At 28.1% G+C, this 20286-nt stretch overlaps 1 protein-coding gene across 1 annotated transcript; it reads right to left on the bottom strand.

Annotated features, from left to right (window-relative positions):
- Positions 1-18779: 18779 nt before the first annotated feature.
- On the bottom strand, positions 18780-19754 carry N7457_006368 (uncharacterized protein; the record flags this gene model as incomplete). The annotated part of the gene is made up of 1 exon (XM_057177412.1): positions 18780-19754. The coding sequence occupies one exon, from the start codon at positions 19752-19754 to the stop codon at positions 18780-18782; it is 975 nt and encodes a 324-aa protein (XP_057031714.1).
- Between the last annotated feature and the right edge of the window lie 532 nt (positions 19755-20286).

The raw sequence follows: 20286 nt of genomic DNA, 5'->3' as shown, positions 1-20286 counted from the left end.
TACTCTCTTACTCTTTTTTCTTTATAATTACGGCGAGTCTATTAAGAATAATATAGGTAGGGATATACTACTTAAGTTAGGACTTAATCTAGTCTGTATTATCGGAGTATTTAGTATACCGATAGGAGCGGTAAGTTATAGGGGCGGAAGCTTTATAACTACTATATAGCGGGTTAGTAATCTCGAGAACCTAGTACTAGAGATTGTTACGAGCCAGATCTTTAATAAAAGAGTGCAATTTAACGAAAATACTAAGACAGAGAAGGAAAGGAAAAGAGGAAAAAGAAACTTACTGTCGCCGAGTTTTAGAGAGTCTTTGAGTTATAAACTTCACAAACCTCGGACCCACTCTACGACAGCTATAGTCACGTGACTTAGTTTCCTATCCACGATCGTTATATACTCCCCTATCTAAATTACATTTAGTCTCTAAATACTAGCTTATCGTTATCTTTATAATCCTATAATAACTTCTCGCCTTCTATAGCTTTAATCTAGTAGTGTAGACGTACTAGAGGTCCGGGCTTTATAGGATATTTTTTATAGAATTCCTTAACCTTTTCTAGTGCGTTTTTTAGATTACCTACTAGATACTACTATAGGTCTATATTATATCCTACCTACTCTACTCGGTACTAAAGCTTCCTATAATATATACGAGTATCTAAGATCTTACTAACTTCCTATTCGTTAATTTTATTTATCGTAATAAGTAGTATTAGATCTTTATATTACCCTTATAGTAGCTTAGTTTTCGACGCTTTACGTAGTTTACTAGGATAGAAAATAGGGTATATCTTTATTAATCCCGGGAGATCTAACTTATATAAATTCCTAACCTTCTCTATAATTATATACGGTCTATTTATAGAGTAAGATAACTTCTAACTCGGTCTATTAGGTAACTAATCCTTTATCGTAATAAAAACTCGATCTCTTATCCTAAAATCCTTTTCCTAACGATATTTATTTACTTATTAGATCTAGAGTTTTTAGGACTTATTAATCTACTCCTTCGTCTTAGACTATATATCTTATAATTATAAGAGTATATCTACTATATCTCGTTTATTAGCGGAGATATACTTAGGATCTTTCTAGTTAAAGGTTATTATAGGCTCGTACTCCCTCTTTATAAAGAAAGGAGATTTCTTAGTAGTATCTTATAGTAAAATAGATATTACGAAGTTAATTATAAGTAAAACCTCTAACTAATTATCTTAATTTAGTTCTATATATAGATAAAGACGCTAAACTATATACTAATTTATAATCTTACTCTAGCTATTAGTTTAGGGATAGTATATAGTTAATAGTTTTCTCTTAATTCCTAGTATTTAATAGAACTCTATCTAGAACTTAGAGATAAACTATCTATCTCGATCTAATATAATAGTCTCTAGTATTCCTAAAATACGAATAACGTAGTCTATAAAGAGTTAGGCTATTTACTATATATTTATATCCTTATAATAAGGAATCGAGATTAGTCGCTTACTTAAATAGTCTATAACTATAAATACTATATTAAAGCTATATCGATCCTTTAGAAATAATCTAAAATCTATCGAAATATACTACTAGGGTTAATTAAGGATAGGTAAAAGATAGAGAAGTCTAAGTATCTTATCCCTCTATAACTTTATCCTTTTATATATTAGATAGTTATCTACGTATCGTTATATATTATTAGCCTATCTAGACTAGTAATAATAGACGGAGACTAGCTTCTTTATCTTCTTAACGTTTAGATATATAACTAGAGGCTAGCGATAGACTTTATCTAATAACTAAGTATATAGATCCTCCTAATTAGATACTTCTAGCTTATTATTAAATAGTAAAAGTCCTTCCTCTAACTACTAATAAAGATTCTCTACTTCTTATACCTTTTATCTTAACTCTTTAAGACCTATATTTATATAGTTTACTTATTTTATATAGTTAACGATCTCTTCTATAACTATCTATATTAGCGCTAATAAGGTAGGGTAGATATCTTTCTTAAGATAATTATAAGGAAGTAGAGTAACGAACTTATTCCTATTCTTATATAATATATCCTTCCTTAAGAGAGCGTTAGCGATAATATTTCGCTTCCTAGGACGATATTTAATTACGAAATAGAATTAAGAGAGGAATTCACTCTATTAAATCTATCGTTAATTTAGATATCTTACTATTATAAAATACTCTAGGGACTAATAGTCTATAAGGATTCCGAAACGATCCCCTTAAGTAAGACCTTCTAACTCTATACGTTACTCCTATAAGGTCTATATAATTATAAGTAACTCCTTATTATATACTTTATAGTTAAATTCCGCGGACTATATTAACTTTAAGAAGAAGATAATAGGATACTAGAAACTATCTTTGTAATATTATATTAAGACGCCTCCGAGGATACTATTAGAGGTATTAGTCTCGACTTAGGTAGATAACGCTAGATTATAGTACTATAAGATTAGAGTAGTTATTAGTAGCTCCTTTAGTTTATTAAAAGCTTTTTTATATAGCGGTATCTATTTAAACTAAGTATCTCGTCTAGTTAGATAATAAAGAGACTTTATAATCTTACTATATTTTAGAATAAACCTTCGGTAAAAATTAGAGAAACTAAGGAAAGACTAAACCCCTTTAATAGTAGTAGGGATTTTCTAGTCTTTTATAATACTAATCTTTTCTAGGTTAACCTTAATTCCTTTAGTACTAATAATAAAGCCTAGGAACTTAGTTTCCTAGACCCTAAACTTATACTTATATAGTACTACTTAAAGTCTTACCTTTTATAAGCGATTTAATACCTCCCTTATATATTTTTAGTAGTCTTTAAGGTTCTCGCTATAGATTAGAATATTATTAAGGAATACTATAGTATATTTATCTAAATATTTATATAGTATATTATTTATAAACCTTTAGAAAGTTATAGGTCCGTTAGTTAACCTAAATAGTATTACTTTATACTTAAAAGATCTATAGCGAGTTCGGAAGATAGTTAGTTCCTTAGTAGCTTAAGTTAGATAGATCTAATAGAACCCCTATTAGATATCGAGCTTTATAAAAAACTTTATCTTACTAGTTTATTATAATATCTTATCGATTAGAGATAATAGATAATAGTCTTTTTTTATAATACTATTTAGTTTCCTAAAGCCTATATAGAAATATAAATCTCTATTAGACTTCTTCGCTATTAGTATTAGAGACGTATATAGAGATAAGCTAGGTATAATAAAGTCTTTATTAAGGTTTTCTATAATATACTTCTTTACTATTTATAATTCCTTAATAGAAAGTTTATAAAGTAGATAGTATCTAGGTCTAGCCTTTTCTTCTAGGATTATATTATAATCTATACCTAGACGATAGGGAGGAAGCTTATTAGATCGTCTCTTCGAAAATATAGATACTAGGTTATAGTACTTCTTTAGTAGTTTTTAGAGAATCTTAGAGATTTTAAGATTATTATCCTTCTCTATTCCGGTAGCCTTCTTTTTTATATTAAGAGTATAATCTAAGTTATCGAGAGAGGTTAGAAAGATTTCGATATCCTTTATACCTACTCGTTATCGGACTTTATACCTATTAAATATAGACCTTCTAATTATATAAATATTAATAGTAGTTAGCGTTAGTAGTTCTAGTTCCTTTCTTCTCTCTAACTAGGAAGTAGACTACTTAGTAGCTCTCTTTTTAATATCTTTATTAAGTAACCTATTCCTCTAATCTACGTCTATCTAATAAATTCGGTCGAGATTTCTATCCGGTTAAAGGATAATCTTTAGTATTAGTATTATAATCTTATTTACTACTTTATTAAAAATAGATCTCTCTTTAGGCTAGATTATTCGATATCGCTTATAATCTAGTAAGATATTATATATAATAAACTATATTCTTCTAAGAATTATATTATACTATCTAAGATTAGCTATAAGTATCGGGGCTTAACGTAAAACCCTCCTATTAATAATAAGAGAGAGAAAAGTAATATATATAATAGACGCTATAAGTTTTCTATTAAAACCCTTTACTAGATATTCCTTTAGTAACCGCTCGACTTAGATTCTAAAACGCTTACCTAATAGTAAGATTATTATTTTATTTATAAATATATAACTATTAGCTCTTATATTACTTAGAGTAGAAATATAAAAGGATTATCTATTATATATTAATTATATATTAAAAACTAAACTATCCTTAGGGCTACCTACTAGCTTTTATAAATTTAATAGATAAAGTAATATAGTATTACCGCTTAGGAGGGAGACTTATCCTAAGTATAAGCTTTTCCTTAGTTAGTATCTAATTTAAGAACTTTAATCTCGTTAGTAATAGGTATAACCTTTATAGTAGTTATAGCTAGGTTTATCTTCTTTTTTAGATATTTATAAGTTATATATCCTTACTCCTTATAGTAGAAGTATTATCTTTCCTTTATTAACGTCTCTCGCTTAGTAGTAGATATTAATCCGGTTATAATAGTATTCGATTCTTACTTAATATAAGTTCCCTAAGACTAAGTAGCTATAGTAGTTATAGTATTTCTACTTCCGGTAGTTAAAATTCTAGTTTAGTTCGACTTAGCTTCCTATTATAGATTAATCTTATATAATATACTCTAATAATACTAAGTAAAGGTTTTAAATAGTATATTATCTAAGTTAACTATCTATATAACTTATCCTTAAAGAAGGTAAGAAAGCTTTAAGTATAAATTACGCTTCCTATTTTCTTCTATAATAATAGCTTCCTCTACTAACTATATAAATTCTATAAGGAAATTAGTAAAACTCTTCTTAGGCTTTATCTTAAGCTTATAGTATATAGTATACGCCTCTACTTATCGATTTAGGTTTATAAAAATACTTTATAGATAGTTAATTATATTATTTACGTTAGTATAAGGATTTATAAAGTTAGCGTTTATCTAAGAAGTAATATATAGCTAAGTCTTTCCTTTATAGTAACTCTATATATAGAATTTATAGTAGATAGATAAAGAGTAATAATCTATATTAGCTTTTAGTTTTTAATAGATAATAGTTTCCTAAGTCTCGAATTAGACTTCCTTTCTATTACTAAGTATCGGAGTGTTAGGTATCTTAATAGTCTTATAAATAGAAATCTCTATAGTTAGTATACTCTATTATATATTAATAAAGTAAAAAATAAGGTCTTCCTATTTATAAATAGCGAGATCTCTATAAGTAATAGCTTTATCTCGTTCCTATACTATTTATTCTAAGCGGAGCTCTAGGTTAATCTTATTAGCTCGGAGGAAAGAAACTTTCTCTTTAAGTTATCTATATACCCTCGCTAGTTCTATAAAGCGATCCTTAGTAAGAGTCCTCTATAGATATATACGTATAAAGGAACCTTCTCTAATATCGCCTTCCTCTTCTTTAGTATCTTTAAGTCGGATTATATTGTTAATTAGGGTTATCGGTTAAGAAATATTCTCCTCCTCGGGTTCTTTATTAGAGTTATTTATAGTAACTCACTACTTACTACGATCTTCGGTTCGTTAGGTACCCACTATCTTAATAAGTAGGTATAGTTTTTAGTCGGGGTTCGGGATCTAATCGGGATTAAAGGTTAGTACTAAGAGGCGGAAAGTAGGAATAAGGCGGAGCTAGGATTAATTATAATAATAATCTATATAGCTATTCCGTCTTAAGAAATTAAAGAGTAGTCTTAGTATTATATTACGAGCTAGATCTTTAATAAAAGAGTGTAATTTAACGAAAATACTAAGACAGAGAAGGAAAGGAAAAGAGGAAAAAGAAACTTACTATCGCCGAGTTTTAGAGAGTCTTTAAGTTATAAACTTCACAAACCTCGGACCCACTCTGCGACAGCCATAGTCACGTGACTTAGTTTCCTATCCACGATCGTCACAGAGATAACGTTAGTAGCGAGTAGTAAAGGTAAATAGGTAGTTAGTTATATAGGTTAACGTCCTTCGCACTTTCTATAGTACTAGTTAACCCTATAGAGCCTCCTTAGGCTAGTATTAATAAGATACCCTATAGCGCCTATAGTTATATATAAAAGTGATATTTTTAATATCACCCGAGCTATCGTTAAAATCTCGTGATCGGTAGGTAGAGAGACTATATCTATAACGGCGGGCGAATTCGTTAATCGCCTTAAATAGTATTATCGGGTTTAGGTATTGACTAGGGGGAGGGGCGGGTATCGTATTATTAGGCTCTACTTTATAATTATAATTATTAGTATTATAATTATAGGTATCGAAGTCTAAATCCTTATTAATATCGAACTTAGTATTATTAGCGAAGTCGATAATACGATCGGGGGGGCTTAGTAGCCTATTATCGTCCTTATCGTCGCTAGTAAACGGCGGTAAGGTAGGGGAGAGGCTTATAATATAAAGGACTAGAGAGGAAAATAGAGGCTTTAAGATATAAGATCGATAGATATTGTAGTAGCGAGATAGTAGCTAAATAGTCTATTACCGGTGTCTTTGAAAATTAGTATCTATTTTAAGGTTATATAACTATATAGGAAGATATCTAGCTGATTAGTATACACTATACTATATAATACTACACTTATACGCTAAGAAATACTAGCGTTAATAATATAGCCCTAGCGCTAAGCTTTATCTATATATAAATGATAAGATTCCTATTATAGTAATCTACTAACTGTATCGGGATAAGGGGGGTGGAAGTGGTGTAAAGGGGGGTGGATCGAGGGAGTGGGGGGTCTATATAGAGGCAGCTAAAGCGGTATATAATAATTCTCGATTTACTCCTCTAAGCCTTTTATAATATCTATCTTTACCTCTCTTTATTATAATATTTAATCCTAACTATATTAATTCCTTCGCTTTATATAATAATATAATAAGTAAGAAATTTATTAAATAGTAGTTTTAAATAGAATTTAGGAAGTCTAAATATATTAACTAGGATATATATTATTAAGCTAAATATTAGAAGTCTTTTAATTAAATAGTAAATATAAAAGATAGGAAGCTAAATATAATATATAAATAGTATTAAAAGATTTTTAATTATCTTATAGCTACTTATATAAATACTTTATCTATAAATATATTACGGTATTTCTTTATTATACTATTTTGCCTTAGGCTCCCTTTCTCTTAGACGGAGGAGACCCCTCCGAATACCCTACGATATCGGGATAGAACTAATATGATCCGGTCCTAAGAAGCGGGGAACCTAAATCATAAAAGGAAGATACCTATAGGGATAGGGAAGGCAAGATTTAGTCTTATAACTAATATAGAATCGAATACCCTTCGTTCTAACTACGTATCCCTCTTATATTATTATTTACTTAGTTAATAAGTACTACCTTAATAAATAGTTACCTTAATAATTCTAAATCTTCTTCTTTAACTACCTAAAGAAATAATAACGAGATAGAGTTTACGATCCTAATAGGGTAATAAGAAGATACCTCCCTAAGAAAACCTTACTATCTATAAGATAGAGGAGGGAGAGATCTAATCTTTATTAGGACTCTCGGAAGTATCTACTATTACTAGTAGAGATAACTAATAACCCTCTAAAACTACTCCGAATCCTTAGTGAAATAGGGATAATTCTTAAGTAATCCTTAAGAAAGAAACCTTCTAAGCCCTTATAATAAGGATTAAATAGCTTAAAAGAGTAGCTAAAATACCTATATATTATAGCCGGATCTATAGTAATTCCCTAAACCTACGTAGTTAGGAAATCTATTTTAAAAACTCTAACTTTATAGAAAAATTCTCGATCTAAAAAAGAGAAAACTAATTATTTAGACTACGTCTAAAATTTAAAGAAGTAAGTAAAAAATATAGTACTAAAAAGTAAAAGATTTTTAATACTTTATCCTATATAAATAAGAATTATTAATAACTTTAATATAACTACCTAAATAAAATATCTTTAACTCTAAGCTAAATTATATAGGATTTATAGACTTATTTTAAGAAATAGGACTCTATTTTTAATAAAAAATTTTATAAATATATAAGCTACTATTATTAACTAAATATAAAGAATAATCTAGTAAAATAATTAAGACCTAAAAGACTTTTACTATAAGTTAAATCTTTTAAAAAAATATTTCTTAAAATAAAGTAAGAAATAAAAAGTCTTTATCTTCTTCTTAAAACTTAATTATAGACTCTAAATCTATATCTATAAATATAATCTAACTTTTCTAAAAACTTAAGAGAAGATAGTTTCTATTATATTAAAATTTTAAAAGCTTTAAAACTAGAAAACGAAACCTAAATAAAAAGCGACTAAATTAGGGTAGGGAGACTTAGATATAAAAAAGAAAAAGAGAAAATTCGAAAAATATAATAAAAATAAAAACTCCTCTAAAAAAAGAAATCTAAAGGACTTAAGATTAAAAAGATAAGGAAACCTTATTAATAAAAAGATAGGGAAGAAACTTATCTATTATACCTATTAAAGTAAAGATTATCTTTTAAATAAATATCTAAATAACTCCCTAATAAAAAAAATAAAAGTATAATTAGTAAAAGTAAAAGGATCCTTAATAAAATAATAGGGAAATAAGAGCGGGTCGGAGTAAATTCCCTTACTCTAACTCCTTAGATCGGAATAACAATATACTTCTATACTCTAATCCTAATAGGAAAAATTAAAACCTATATAGACCTAAATAGTTATATAAAAGTCGATCTTATTAGTTATAAGTTTATAAAAACTTAAAAACTTTAAAAAATAAAACTTATACCTCCTATTATTAAAGTAGTAAGATATAAAGAAGTAACTATATATAAGGTATAGAATGTCTTTATAATTATTATAGATAGTAAAGGAATTACTAAAATATTTATATAATCTTATATTACTATTAATAGAGATCTAAGGATTTTAGATAGTTTAGTACTACTATTAATAATAATTTTAGTTAATTAAAAAATTAATCTCTCTCTACTAAACTAAAAATAGTAGTTTAATATTTTAAACTATAAAGCGATAACCCTATACTAGTTTATAAAAAAGTATAGGAACTATATATATATTTATACTATAGTAAAAATATCTAAAGAAGTATAGCTCTTATATAAAGAGAAAGGGGATATAAAAGAATCTCCTAATTTACCTTTAGAACTATAAGAATTTTATAATATCTTCTCTATAAAAAACGTATAAACCTTTCCCTTAAATAAGGCTATAGACTATACTATTAATATATTATTAGAAGAAAATCCTTTTTATAGACTAATCTATCCTTTATCTTAAAAAGAACTAAAAGAACTTTAGGAATATATCGATAAGAATCTAGAAAACGGATAAATCTAACTATCTAAAAGTCCTATAAGAGTACTAATTCTTTTCGTTCTAAAAAAAAATAGCGGATTATATCTCTACGTAAACTACTAAAGGCTAAATAAAATCTTAGTTAAAAACTAATATTTATTATTACTTATTTTAGAAATTCTAGACTGATTAGCGAGAGCTAAATAGTTTAGTAAAGTCGATATCTAAGATATATATTACCGAATTTATATTAAAAAAAGAGATAAGTAGAAGACTATATTTTATACTTAATATAAGTACTATAAGTATATAGTTATACTATTTAGACTAATTAATACCTTTACTATATTCTAAAGTTATATCTATAATATACTAAAAGACTATTTTAATATAATTTATATAGTATATCTTAATAATATACTAATATTTTCTCTAATAAAGGAATCTTATATAAAATACTTCCGAAAAGTCCTTAAAAATCTTAGAAGAGCTAATCTATATATAAAGATCTTAAAATATATATTCTATTAGAAAAAGGTAGAGTTCCTAGGATTTATAGTAGGTTTAAAAGATATTTCTATAGACCCCTAAAAAATAGAATCTATTAGGAACTAGGAACTCCCTAAAAGCTATTATAATATCTAAATATTTATTAGATTTTATAACTTTTACTATTAGTTTATACCGCGGTTTTTATAGATTATACTCTTATTAACTTCTCTACTAAAAGGATTAAAAAATAGAAGAAAACCTAGATAAGTCTAGCTTAATATCTATAAAAGACTTATATTTTACTATCTAATTATAGCGTTTTAGTTACTAATACTATTATACTATTTTAACTTAGAAAAAGATACGCGATTAGAAACTAATACTTTTAATAAAAGTATAGAAAGGATTATATCCTAGAAGGATAAAGATAAGAAATAGTACCCTATAGTTTTTTAGTTCTAAAAGTTTAGTAGGGCTAAACTTAACTATTCTATTCTAGATTAAGAACTATTTACTATTATTTACTTATTTAAATATTAGCGATATTATTTAGAAGGAAGTATCCGACCTATAGAAATTCTATCTAATTATATAAATTTATAGACTTTTATAAAGTAGCTAAAGCTAAATAGAAGATAAATAAGATAGTATATATTCCTATCTCTATATAACTTTTTTATTAAATATAGATTAGAAAAAATAAATCTTATAGATATATTATTCTAAAAAGTAGATCTAAAACTAAAGAACGTCTTAGTAGAAGATCTACTTAGACTATTATATAATAGAATCGTTATTAGAATACTACTAAAATAGAGTATTATTATAGCCGAATCGCTAAGTATTAGCGATTTATATACTAATAAATCCTAGTTTAATCTAGAATAGACTAGTATAAATAGCGATAAAGCTAGTATAGAAATAACTAACTAGACTATATAAGAAGAGTTAGATTATAACTAATAGATATCTTATAAAATAGTTAAATATATATACTAAAACTAATCTATATATATATAAGAAATATAACTAGACCTCTAAAACCTAATTAAGAAAATCTAAGATAGTAATCCTAAGATATACCGCTAAAAACTTATTATTTCCTAGTTAAAACTAGGTAATAAAGATTAGAGTATCGATCTATATAGTATTATAAAATATAAAGAAAGACTCTATATTCTTATAGGGAAGAATTTAAGGAAAAAACTCCTTAGTCTTTATTATAATAATATTCTAATAGGATATTTTAGTAAATATAGAATATTAATATTACTATAAAGATATTTCTACTAATAAAATATATACTAAGATATTATAGAATATATCTCTAAATATATAGTATATTAAGGAAACGTAGCTCCGAGGTATCGGCTATATAGCGTATTTATAATACTACTAATTCTTACTTAACCCTTCGCTAAATTATTAATAGATTTTATTATAGGATTACTATCTATAATTTATAAAAATAATATAGTAGATAATATCTTTATTATTATTAATAGGATAATGAAATAGGCTCTATTTTTTACTATTTCTATATTAATTAACGCCTCTAAGCTTATAAAGCTTTTCTATATAAAAGTAGAACTTCGCTATAGACCCTTATAGGGTATTATATCTAATCGAGGCCTTATATTTACTAATAAATTTTAGTCTTAACTATACTATAAAAGTAAGATAAAACTATATCTTTCTATTACGTTTTATCCCTAAATAGATAGTTAAACTAAATATATAAATTAAATACTAGAATATTATCTTAGATATTTTATTAATATAGAGTAACTTATATAGTTAAAACTACTATTAATAGTATAATATACCTATAATAACTTACTTAATATAACTATAGACTATTTTCTATTTATAGCTCTTATAAGTTATAAGCCTAACTTTCGTATATATTCTAAGGATAAAACGTATAAAAAGAAGGTCCTAGCCGTAACTAAAAGAATTAAGATTTTAAAAAAGTTACGGGAAGATATAATAGAACGATAGTAAAAAGCTTCTAAATTATCTATAAAACGATTTAACTCTATCTATAAACCTATAGTATTTAAAAAAAGTAACTTAGTAGGGTTATTAATAAGAAACCTAAAGTTTAAAGTCTATACTAAAAAACTAGTCTTAAGATATATTAAACTATTATAGGTCCTAAACCTTATTAGATCCTAAACGTACTAATTAAGTCTTCTAAACTAATATAATAAGATATATAATATATTCTATATCTTTCTTCTAAAACTATAAAAAAGAGAAAAGTCCGAAACTTTATTAATACTAGAATTTAAAAAATCTAATAAATAGGAAATTAAAAATATTAAAGATAAAAGACTATTTAATAAGAAGAGATACTTCTTAGTAAAATAAAAAGGTTAGTCTATTAAATATAACTAATAGATCTTAGAAGAAAATATAGGAAATATAAAAAAAGCTATTAAATCCTTTAGAAAACTTAAGGAAAAGAAGAAGAAAACTTAAAATATATAGTTAAATTTAATACCCTATTAATAAAAAGAAGATAATAAATCTAGATTAAAACGAGCCCGTTTTACTATTAAAATACCTCTAAGATATTATAAAAGAAATAACCTTTAAAAAACGAGAAAATAGAATAATTCTAGAACCTATACCGAATATATAATAAACCTATAGTATATCTAATACGATCGGAAAGCTAGCCTAGATACTAAGAGAAAGTATAGGGCTTATATCGGTATCTTAACCACTTATAATAATCGCTATTATTAGATCCCTAATAAACGAATATTTCGCGGCGTTCTATAAGGTATATCCCGAATCTCTATAGCGGATAAAGTAGTGAATAGAACTATTATAGGCCTTCCGCTCGGCTAGTATAGCTAAAAGACTAAGGCGAGGTAAAGGGGTTAGACCTTAAGAAGAGAGGAACTATTTATAAGTATTAGCGATATCCTACCGATTTATTAGAGAAATATACCTAAAAAGGAGAAGATAATACTTACGATAGGAGTCTTCTTTCGAGATAGGGGGAAACTATAAATAGCTCGGTAACTATAGATTAACGCCGAAAAGTTAGAGATTAACTTATAGATCCTACTCTTAATAGTAGCCTAGTGTTAAGGTAAGTGGGCCTAATACTACTATATAAAACGTAGGAAGTAATGGTAAGGTAGAGCGTTTACTAAAAGAGCCACTATGACGACTAACTAGTCGTTATATCAGGTTACTAACCTAAATACCCGATATATACTATAAGATATACGCACTATATTCATACTCCGTATGTTAGGTTATAACATTATCTCCCCTCTTTCTAATGCCTTGACCCCGAGGCATAGAATATCTATAGGTAGCTTAAACGGTATAGATACCGTGCTAGTAAGATATCGGTGTGTGTATTTAAGTTATAGACCCCTAAGTGTATATCTAGATCTAGCGCGGGGCTATTTCTATGATATTCCTTATAAAGACCGTGGACTCGAATTTGATATTGATTTAATATCTATATGTCTCGAACCTAGGGTCTCCGAAGTTAGTCGTCATATTGTTAAGGTAAGTGGGCCTAACACCACTATGTAAAACGTAGGAAGTAATAGTAAGGTAGAGCGTTTACTAAAAGAGCCACTATAACGACTAACTAGTCGTTATATCAGGTTACTAACCTAAATACCCGATATATACTATAAGATATACACACTATATTTATACTCCGTATATTAGGTTATAACACCTAGATAGTAGGCCTATAGAAAAATCGGGACCTATTAACCCTATCCTATTCTATATAGTTAAGGCGATCCTCTAGCTTTTCGAAAAATTAGGTAGACTATTCGATAATTAAAGTTAGATCTATAGCGTTACCGGTAATATTACTTAGAACCTATATAATTAGGGCCCGATACTAATAAGAAAGGCGAACGAATCTATACTAAGTTATATACCTATCGTTTCTCTATATAATATTAGTAAGAGATAGAACTAATAGCCTCGGATTTATACTTAATCTTAAGAGGTTCGTCGGTAACCTACTTCTTCTTAGCTATATATAAATAGATAACGTACTAATTTAGGCGATATTAGATAGGATAATTTTATTTTAGGCGCGTAGAAGAACTAGAGTTTCGAGTATAATAAGTAGTTCTAATAGGACCTATATAAGAAGGAGTTAATAGTAGATCTACGTCGAAATAGTTATAAACCTTAGATATTACCTTAGAAGTAGCTAAAGAAGAAAAGAGTATAGACTAGTCTATAGGCGGGTTATTAATAAGATTTATACTATAACCCTAACTACGACTATAACTATAACCGCGACTATAACCTCGCGCTATAATAAAGGAAGGTTCCTATAGAAATAAATAGGACTTATAAAAGATAAGATAATAAGATATAAGAGGATTATTTATAAAATATATAAAGAACTATATATAAATAATAATAAAATAACGTAAAGAAAGAAAGATTATAGTTAGAAAATTAAAATAAATTCCTTTTTTATTCTAGGCTACCTTTATTATAAGGAAGGAACTATATATATAGTACCTTCTCTTTTATTAAGGAGAATAAGTTATAAACCTCCTATACTTATTAATCTCGAAAGTATTAAGTAGGATTATTTCTATAGCTTCTCCGAATATAGCTATAAAAGTATTAGAAATAGACTCTAAATACTTCTATTTTATAATAGTCTAATAAATATATCCTATATCCCTAAGGAGTAGACTTAAAAGTCTATTTTAATCTAATAGAGTTAAACTACGACTATTAAGTATAGTCTATATATCTATCTAATAACTATTTATAAATTTATTATAATTCGCCTAAAATAGCTAGACTATTATTAGAAGATAAATCGTTAATAAAATAGCTATAAAATATTTATAGCTTATATTTTCTTTATATTTACTAAATTCTAATATAAATAATAACTAATAACCGCTACGTTAAACGTTTAGACTAAATTATATAAACTTTTAGCGATTTCTATATAGATCTACTCTAATAACTCTATTTTATTATCTAGAAGAATCTTTAAAAATTTTAGAATAATAAAAAAATCCTAAATATCCCTTATTATACTAATAGGTATTTATATAAGATAAGTATAAATCTATTATAATAAAGACCTAAAAACGTATTATATTATAAGTCTTTTTATCTATATAATATCACTTATAAAAGATAGATACGATTATATTATACTAATAGAAAATAGAGAAAACCTCCCCTTCGGTAATATTAAAAGACTTTAAGTTAGAATATAAGTAGCCTAGGTACTAGACTAGTTCTAGTTCCGGTACTAGATCGCTAGTATCCCGCCTATTAGCTACTACTATAGCTATACTAACGAGGCTCTAAATAATAGAGAAAGGGATAAACTCGATAGGAACCCTTCTTACCTTATAACTTATACTTCCCTTTATTTAAACCTAAAACCCTAAGACGGGTTTTATAGAGAAAGGGGATAGTTATTACGGTATTTCTTTATTATACTATTTTACCTTAGGCTCCCTTTCTCTTAGATAGAGGAGACCCCTCCGAATACTCTACGATATCGGGATAGAACTAATATAATCCGGTCCCGAGAAGCGGGGAACCTAAATCATAAAAGGAAGACACCTATAGGGATAGGGAAGGTAAGATTCAGTCTTATAACCAATATAGAATCGAATACCCTTCGTTCTAACTACGTATCCCTCTCGTATTATTATTTACCTAGTTAATAAGTACTGCCTTGATAAATAGTTACCTTAACAAAATAAGTACCGGAAAGGAGTTAATTATATAAAATTTATATTAAGAAGACTAAATATTAAGACTTTATTTAAGATAGTTATATATTATTTTTTCTAATATTATCTTTTTTATTAACTAATATATAGATATTAAATATATTAACTCTTATATTCTTATAAGATATTTAAAAGTAGAAGCTATTAAATTTTATTACTATATTATATCTTTTATTTTTATTTTTTAAATATTAGGAGTTTATTAATATTATTAAATATATATATCTTACTCTCACTATACCCGCTATTCCTTTATAATATATTATCTATAAGCGGGTAAAAGGATTTATTAATAAATATTAAAAGAGACTACTTTAAAGTCTATTATTAAAGGTAAAGCTCTCTTTTATATTAGACTATTAGATATTACTATTTTAGTAAGTATTTATAATAGTTATAGACTACTTTTTAGATAAAAAGTAAAAATATTAAAAAGTTCTTTTTAGCTTTAAGTTACTCTTTAGTATCTATTTTAGTATAAATTTTAATAAGATTATTATTTAAATATTATAAAAGTATAATATTTTTAATTAAATACTTATAATTACTATTAATAATATTTTAAATAATATAATACTACTTTAAGCTATAAATAATTTAGTAAGAATAATTTAATTAAATATTAATTCTATTATTATTTATATACTATATATTACTTATATTATCTAAATTAGTCTTATAGATTTACTTAGGAAGATAAAAATATCTCTAAGTAATAATACTACTAAACTAAATTAATCTAATAACTATATAAGAGCGCTATATATATATTAAAAAAAAGTATAAAATTATAGATACTCTTAATAAAGTAAGCTAATTTTTTAATATTATTTTTATATATTAATAGTCTATCTAGATTTATAATCTTACTATTTATATTAATATAAGTCTATAGTATTAAGATATATTCTATACTTTTTAAGATTAAAAGCCTAAACTTATTCTAATCTAGGATATAAGAATATAATAGAACTTAATATTTCTAATACTTTAATAGATAAAAAGGCTATAATTAGTCTTTAATATCTTCTATTTATAGTATAAATAACCTTATTTTATATTAAGCTTAGACGAATAAAGGTAGATTATATATCTACTTTTTATTTTAGAGCTATTCTTTAGATTTATTAGTCTTATATTATAAATTAAAGACTTAAGTATTTATCTTATTTTTATAATATATAATTATCTTTTTAATTATCTTAAGCGTATAATTACTATATTAAGATAGAAGAAAGTTCTTTAAAAATAACTTATATAATCTATATTTAAAGCTATATTAGAAAAGTTTTTAAAATACTATAAAGATATAGATAGTATTAATAGGTATCTTTATATTATTAGTATAATTTTATCTTTAGCTTAAAAGCTCTAATTCTTTTCTATAAAAGAATAGGAATCCGAAGATCCTATTAAGACTTTTTAGAAAGATATTTATAAAGATAGTCTTAAAACCTAAATTAAATATTATAAGAAATAGCTTAATATTAGATAGAGTTAGTTATTATTAAATAGTTTATTATTAAGAGTTAGAATATCTAAGCTTAAGTCTATATTAGAGTTAAATAACTCTCTATAATTTAATACTTTAAATAAAAATAAGCTAACTTAATATTTTAATATTAGTTAGTCTTAATATCTATCTTAATTTATTATATTTAACTAATTTTTATATAAATTTAGTACTATAGTATTTATTACTTTATACTTTTTAGAAAGATAGCTAATATAAATAACTTATTCTTATAAATATTATCTATAATATTATATCTATTCTAGTTATTAGTATAGATATAAAGCGGCTATTTAATTTTATACGCGATATAGTTAAATAAACCTAATTACTACCTATTTTATAACTATCCCTATATACTATTCTTAGAAGGAGATAAAGAAGTAGCTTACTAAGTAAAGGTAATAAGATATAATCTAAACTAGAGAATAATATCGATAAAGATAGTAGACTTCCTCTTCCTCGATTATCTAGAAGAGTTCGAAAGGTATTAAGAAGGCTTAATAGATATATAGTAGATAGAAAATAGAATTAAGAATATACTTTAAAAACTTCTATACCCTTAGAACATTATATAATTATAAAATATTCCCTAAAGAAGTTTAGTCACTATAATTAAGATACTTAAAAATATAAGGTAAATCTATATAAATTATATATATTACGAGATTTACCTATTTATCCTATTTATAGACCCGCGGGTGACCCTAAGGGTCACCCTCCGAGGGTCTAATCCCTAGGTGGACTACCCTTAGGGTCGGGAGGTTAGACCCTCGAACCGCCTTAGTGGCGGGGCGGTCCGAGGGTTATGAGGGTTACCCGCGGGTCACTGCTAGGTCTACCTATAGGTGCCTTCCTTTTATAATTTAGTTTCCCCGCTTCTCGGAACCGGATTATCTTAGTTCCCCCCCGTCATCGTAGGGTATTCGGAAGAGTCTCCTCCGTCTAAGAGAAAGGGGGCCTAAGGCAAAATGATATAACAAAGAAATACCGTAACAGAAAGTAAGATTCAGTCTTATAACTAATATAGAATCGAATACCCTTCGTTCTAATAACATATCCCTCTCGTATTATTATTCACCTAGTTAACAAGTACTACCTTTATTAAGAACCATGCCTAAGGCAGGATTCTCTCATCCGTAGGATTAGCAACGCTACGCCTCTTTTGTCTTTTCTGCCGAAAAGCTCACCTTTAGGGGCTAAATTAAGGACTCCTATCCTCGGCACATAAAGGGGCATAAATAGCAGGAAAAGGCAGATATTATCTAGATCTTCAGACAATTCCATACTTCCATGAGAGATCCTATTCCTAGTATCATTTGAACCCATTGTTGAACCCTACATGCTGTATCATACCTCTGTATCTTCAACAACCTTAACAAACAGTTACCTTAACAGTAAATATATATATTTTATATAGAGAGAAGTCAGTATATCTTTCTATTGATTTACATTCTTCTTAAATTTCATCAATCTTAACTTTATTAATCTTATCTACAGTCAATTTAGTTAATTTAGTTAATTTAGGCATATATAGTCAATTTAGGGGGTAATCTAAATACCTAGAAATACTAGAAAAATCTGCATTACTTATGTATCTACTAAGCATTAGTATGTTTATATTACTTAAAGCCCATTGGGCCCCTATAAAAGCCTAGCGGGCTTCTACCCTAGGCCTATAGCCACCGATGGGCCCAGGAACCGGGCCTAAAGCCCAGCCCATTTGCGGGTTGGGGCGGGTTGGGGCGGGTTGGGCTTTGGGCTTTGCGGGCTGGTGAGGAGGTCTATACGACTTGGAGGCCCATCATTATTCGTGGAAGAACTCGGCTCTTCTGGTATCAATCTAGAGTCCACATACAAATTTCCATCGAAATTGAAGAAGGCCCATGCCGAGAATACAAGATTCACCACAGCCATTCCTAGTGGGATAGCATAGAAATCGCACCATCGAGCTCCCCACGATATCATTGCGGTCGCTATGAGGGGTGAAACGACACCTCCAATCCCGTACGCCCCCCCAAACGTGCCGAGAGCTGTAGTCGAAATCGGGAGGTTTGCACAGAAAACATTATTCAGTGTGAGCGTCAGAGCCATAGCGAACCCGAGGAAGAAGAAAGCAATTGCGACGATTGGAAATGGCGGATAACAAATGATTGTTGTATACCCAGCGATCAAAAGGGTCATAGAGAGCGCATAACTTTTCCAGCGCCCGATCTTTAATTCAATGGCGTGTGTAAATGGTGCAGCGAAAATGAACCCTAGTGCATTTGAGATGACAATCATGGATACAATCGCATACCCAATGTCATAGTCGCGTTCGAGATATGGGATCAAGGCTCCAGGCGCGCTGTCGTTCATGCCGTTGCCAAAGTTCATGACGCATGCGCTCAAAAGTTGCCATTTGGTACTTCTGGCTAGGAATGATTGATCATGCTCCACTGTCGAGCGTCTGCCTGGGGCAGCGGAAGCAGTTGTGGGTAATTCGACCATACTAAATGATGCACCCACCGCAGCAGGTGGCTTATTTTGGGATGACGAGTGCAGAGATTGTTCTTTCTCCAGTACATCATCCTCTCGAGCTAAAGAAGCTGAAGGAATGGTGGAACTTACAGTGGGACCTCGAACCCACAACGGAGGGGACTGGGTCCGCTGCAGATGGTGTGGATCAGATGCCCAAGCCATGATGATATGTAGTAATGTCGAAGAGCTCAAACTAGAGAAATTGGGGAATTGACAACATATGAGGCTCTAGGTGACAGAAAGCTCAAAGCCACCTTCGAAAGGGTTCATTCGAGGGCTTAAGTGACAGATACTAATACCAGACGCTGCCTCCGAGGCTATACACCTGGAGGTGCGTGGGCGGTATCCACGTGATAATATCGCTTCAAATGATTTGTGATGGTTTTAGAACTTGTTTGAACGAGAAAATTCGCAGGGATGCAACGATGAGTACAAAAGAGAGAGGAAGAACAAAAACAGAGGGTGGGGGAGGACAAGCAGCGCGGGCCGGTCTCTGGAGTCGGGGAATTGGGGATTGAGGCGCGAAACCCAAACAGGAATAATTAACCGGCGAACACAACTTTTCCAAGTCCAACTTCATCTCCTTCAACATCTGCAGATTCGAACATTCACCGAATACGAGGCATTGGGATTGTTCACGTAATTTATGGGATTCATTCAATTGAATGCAGCGATTGATTTGTGGTGCTTTGGG

Source organism: Penicillium paradoxum (assembly GCF_028828445.1).
Source record: "Penicillium paradoxum strain IBT 22861 chromosome Unknown utg000005l_segment0_segment0, whole genome shotgun sequence".
Classification (NCBI taxonomy): Eukaryota; Fungi; Ascomycota; class Eurotiomycetes; order Eurotiales; family Aspergillaceae; genus Penicillium; species Penicillium paradoxum.
This window is presented reverse-complemented; position numbering and strand designations above follow the sequence as displayed.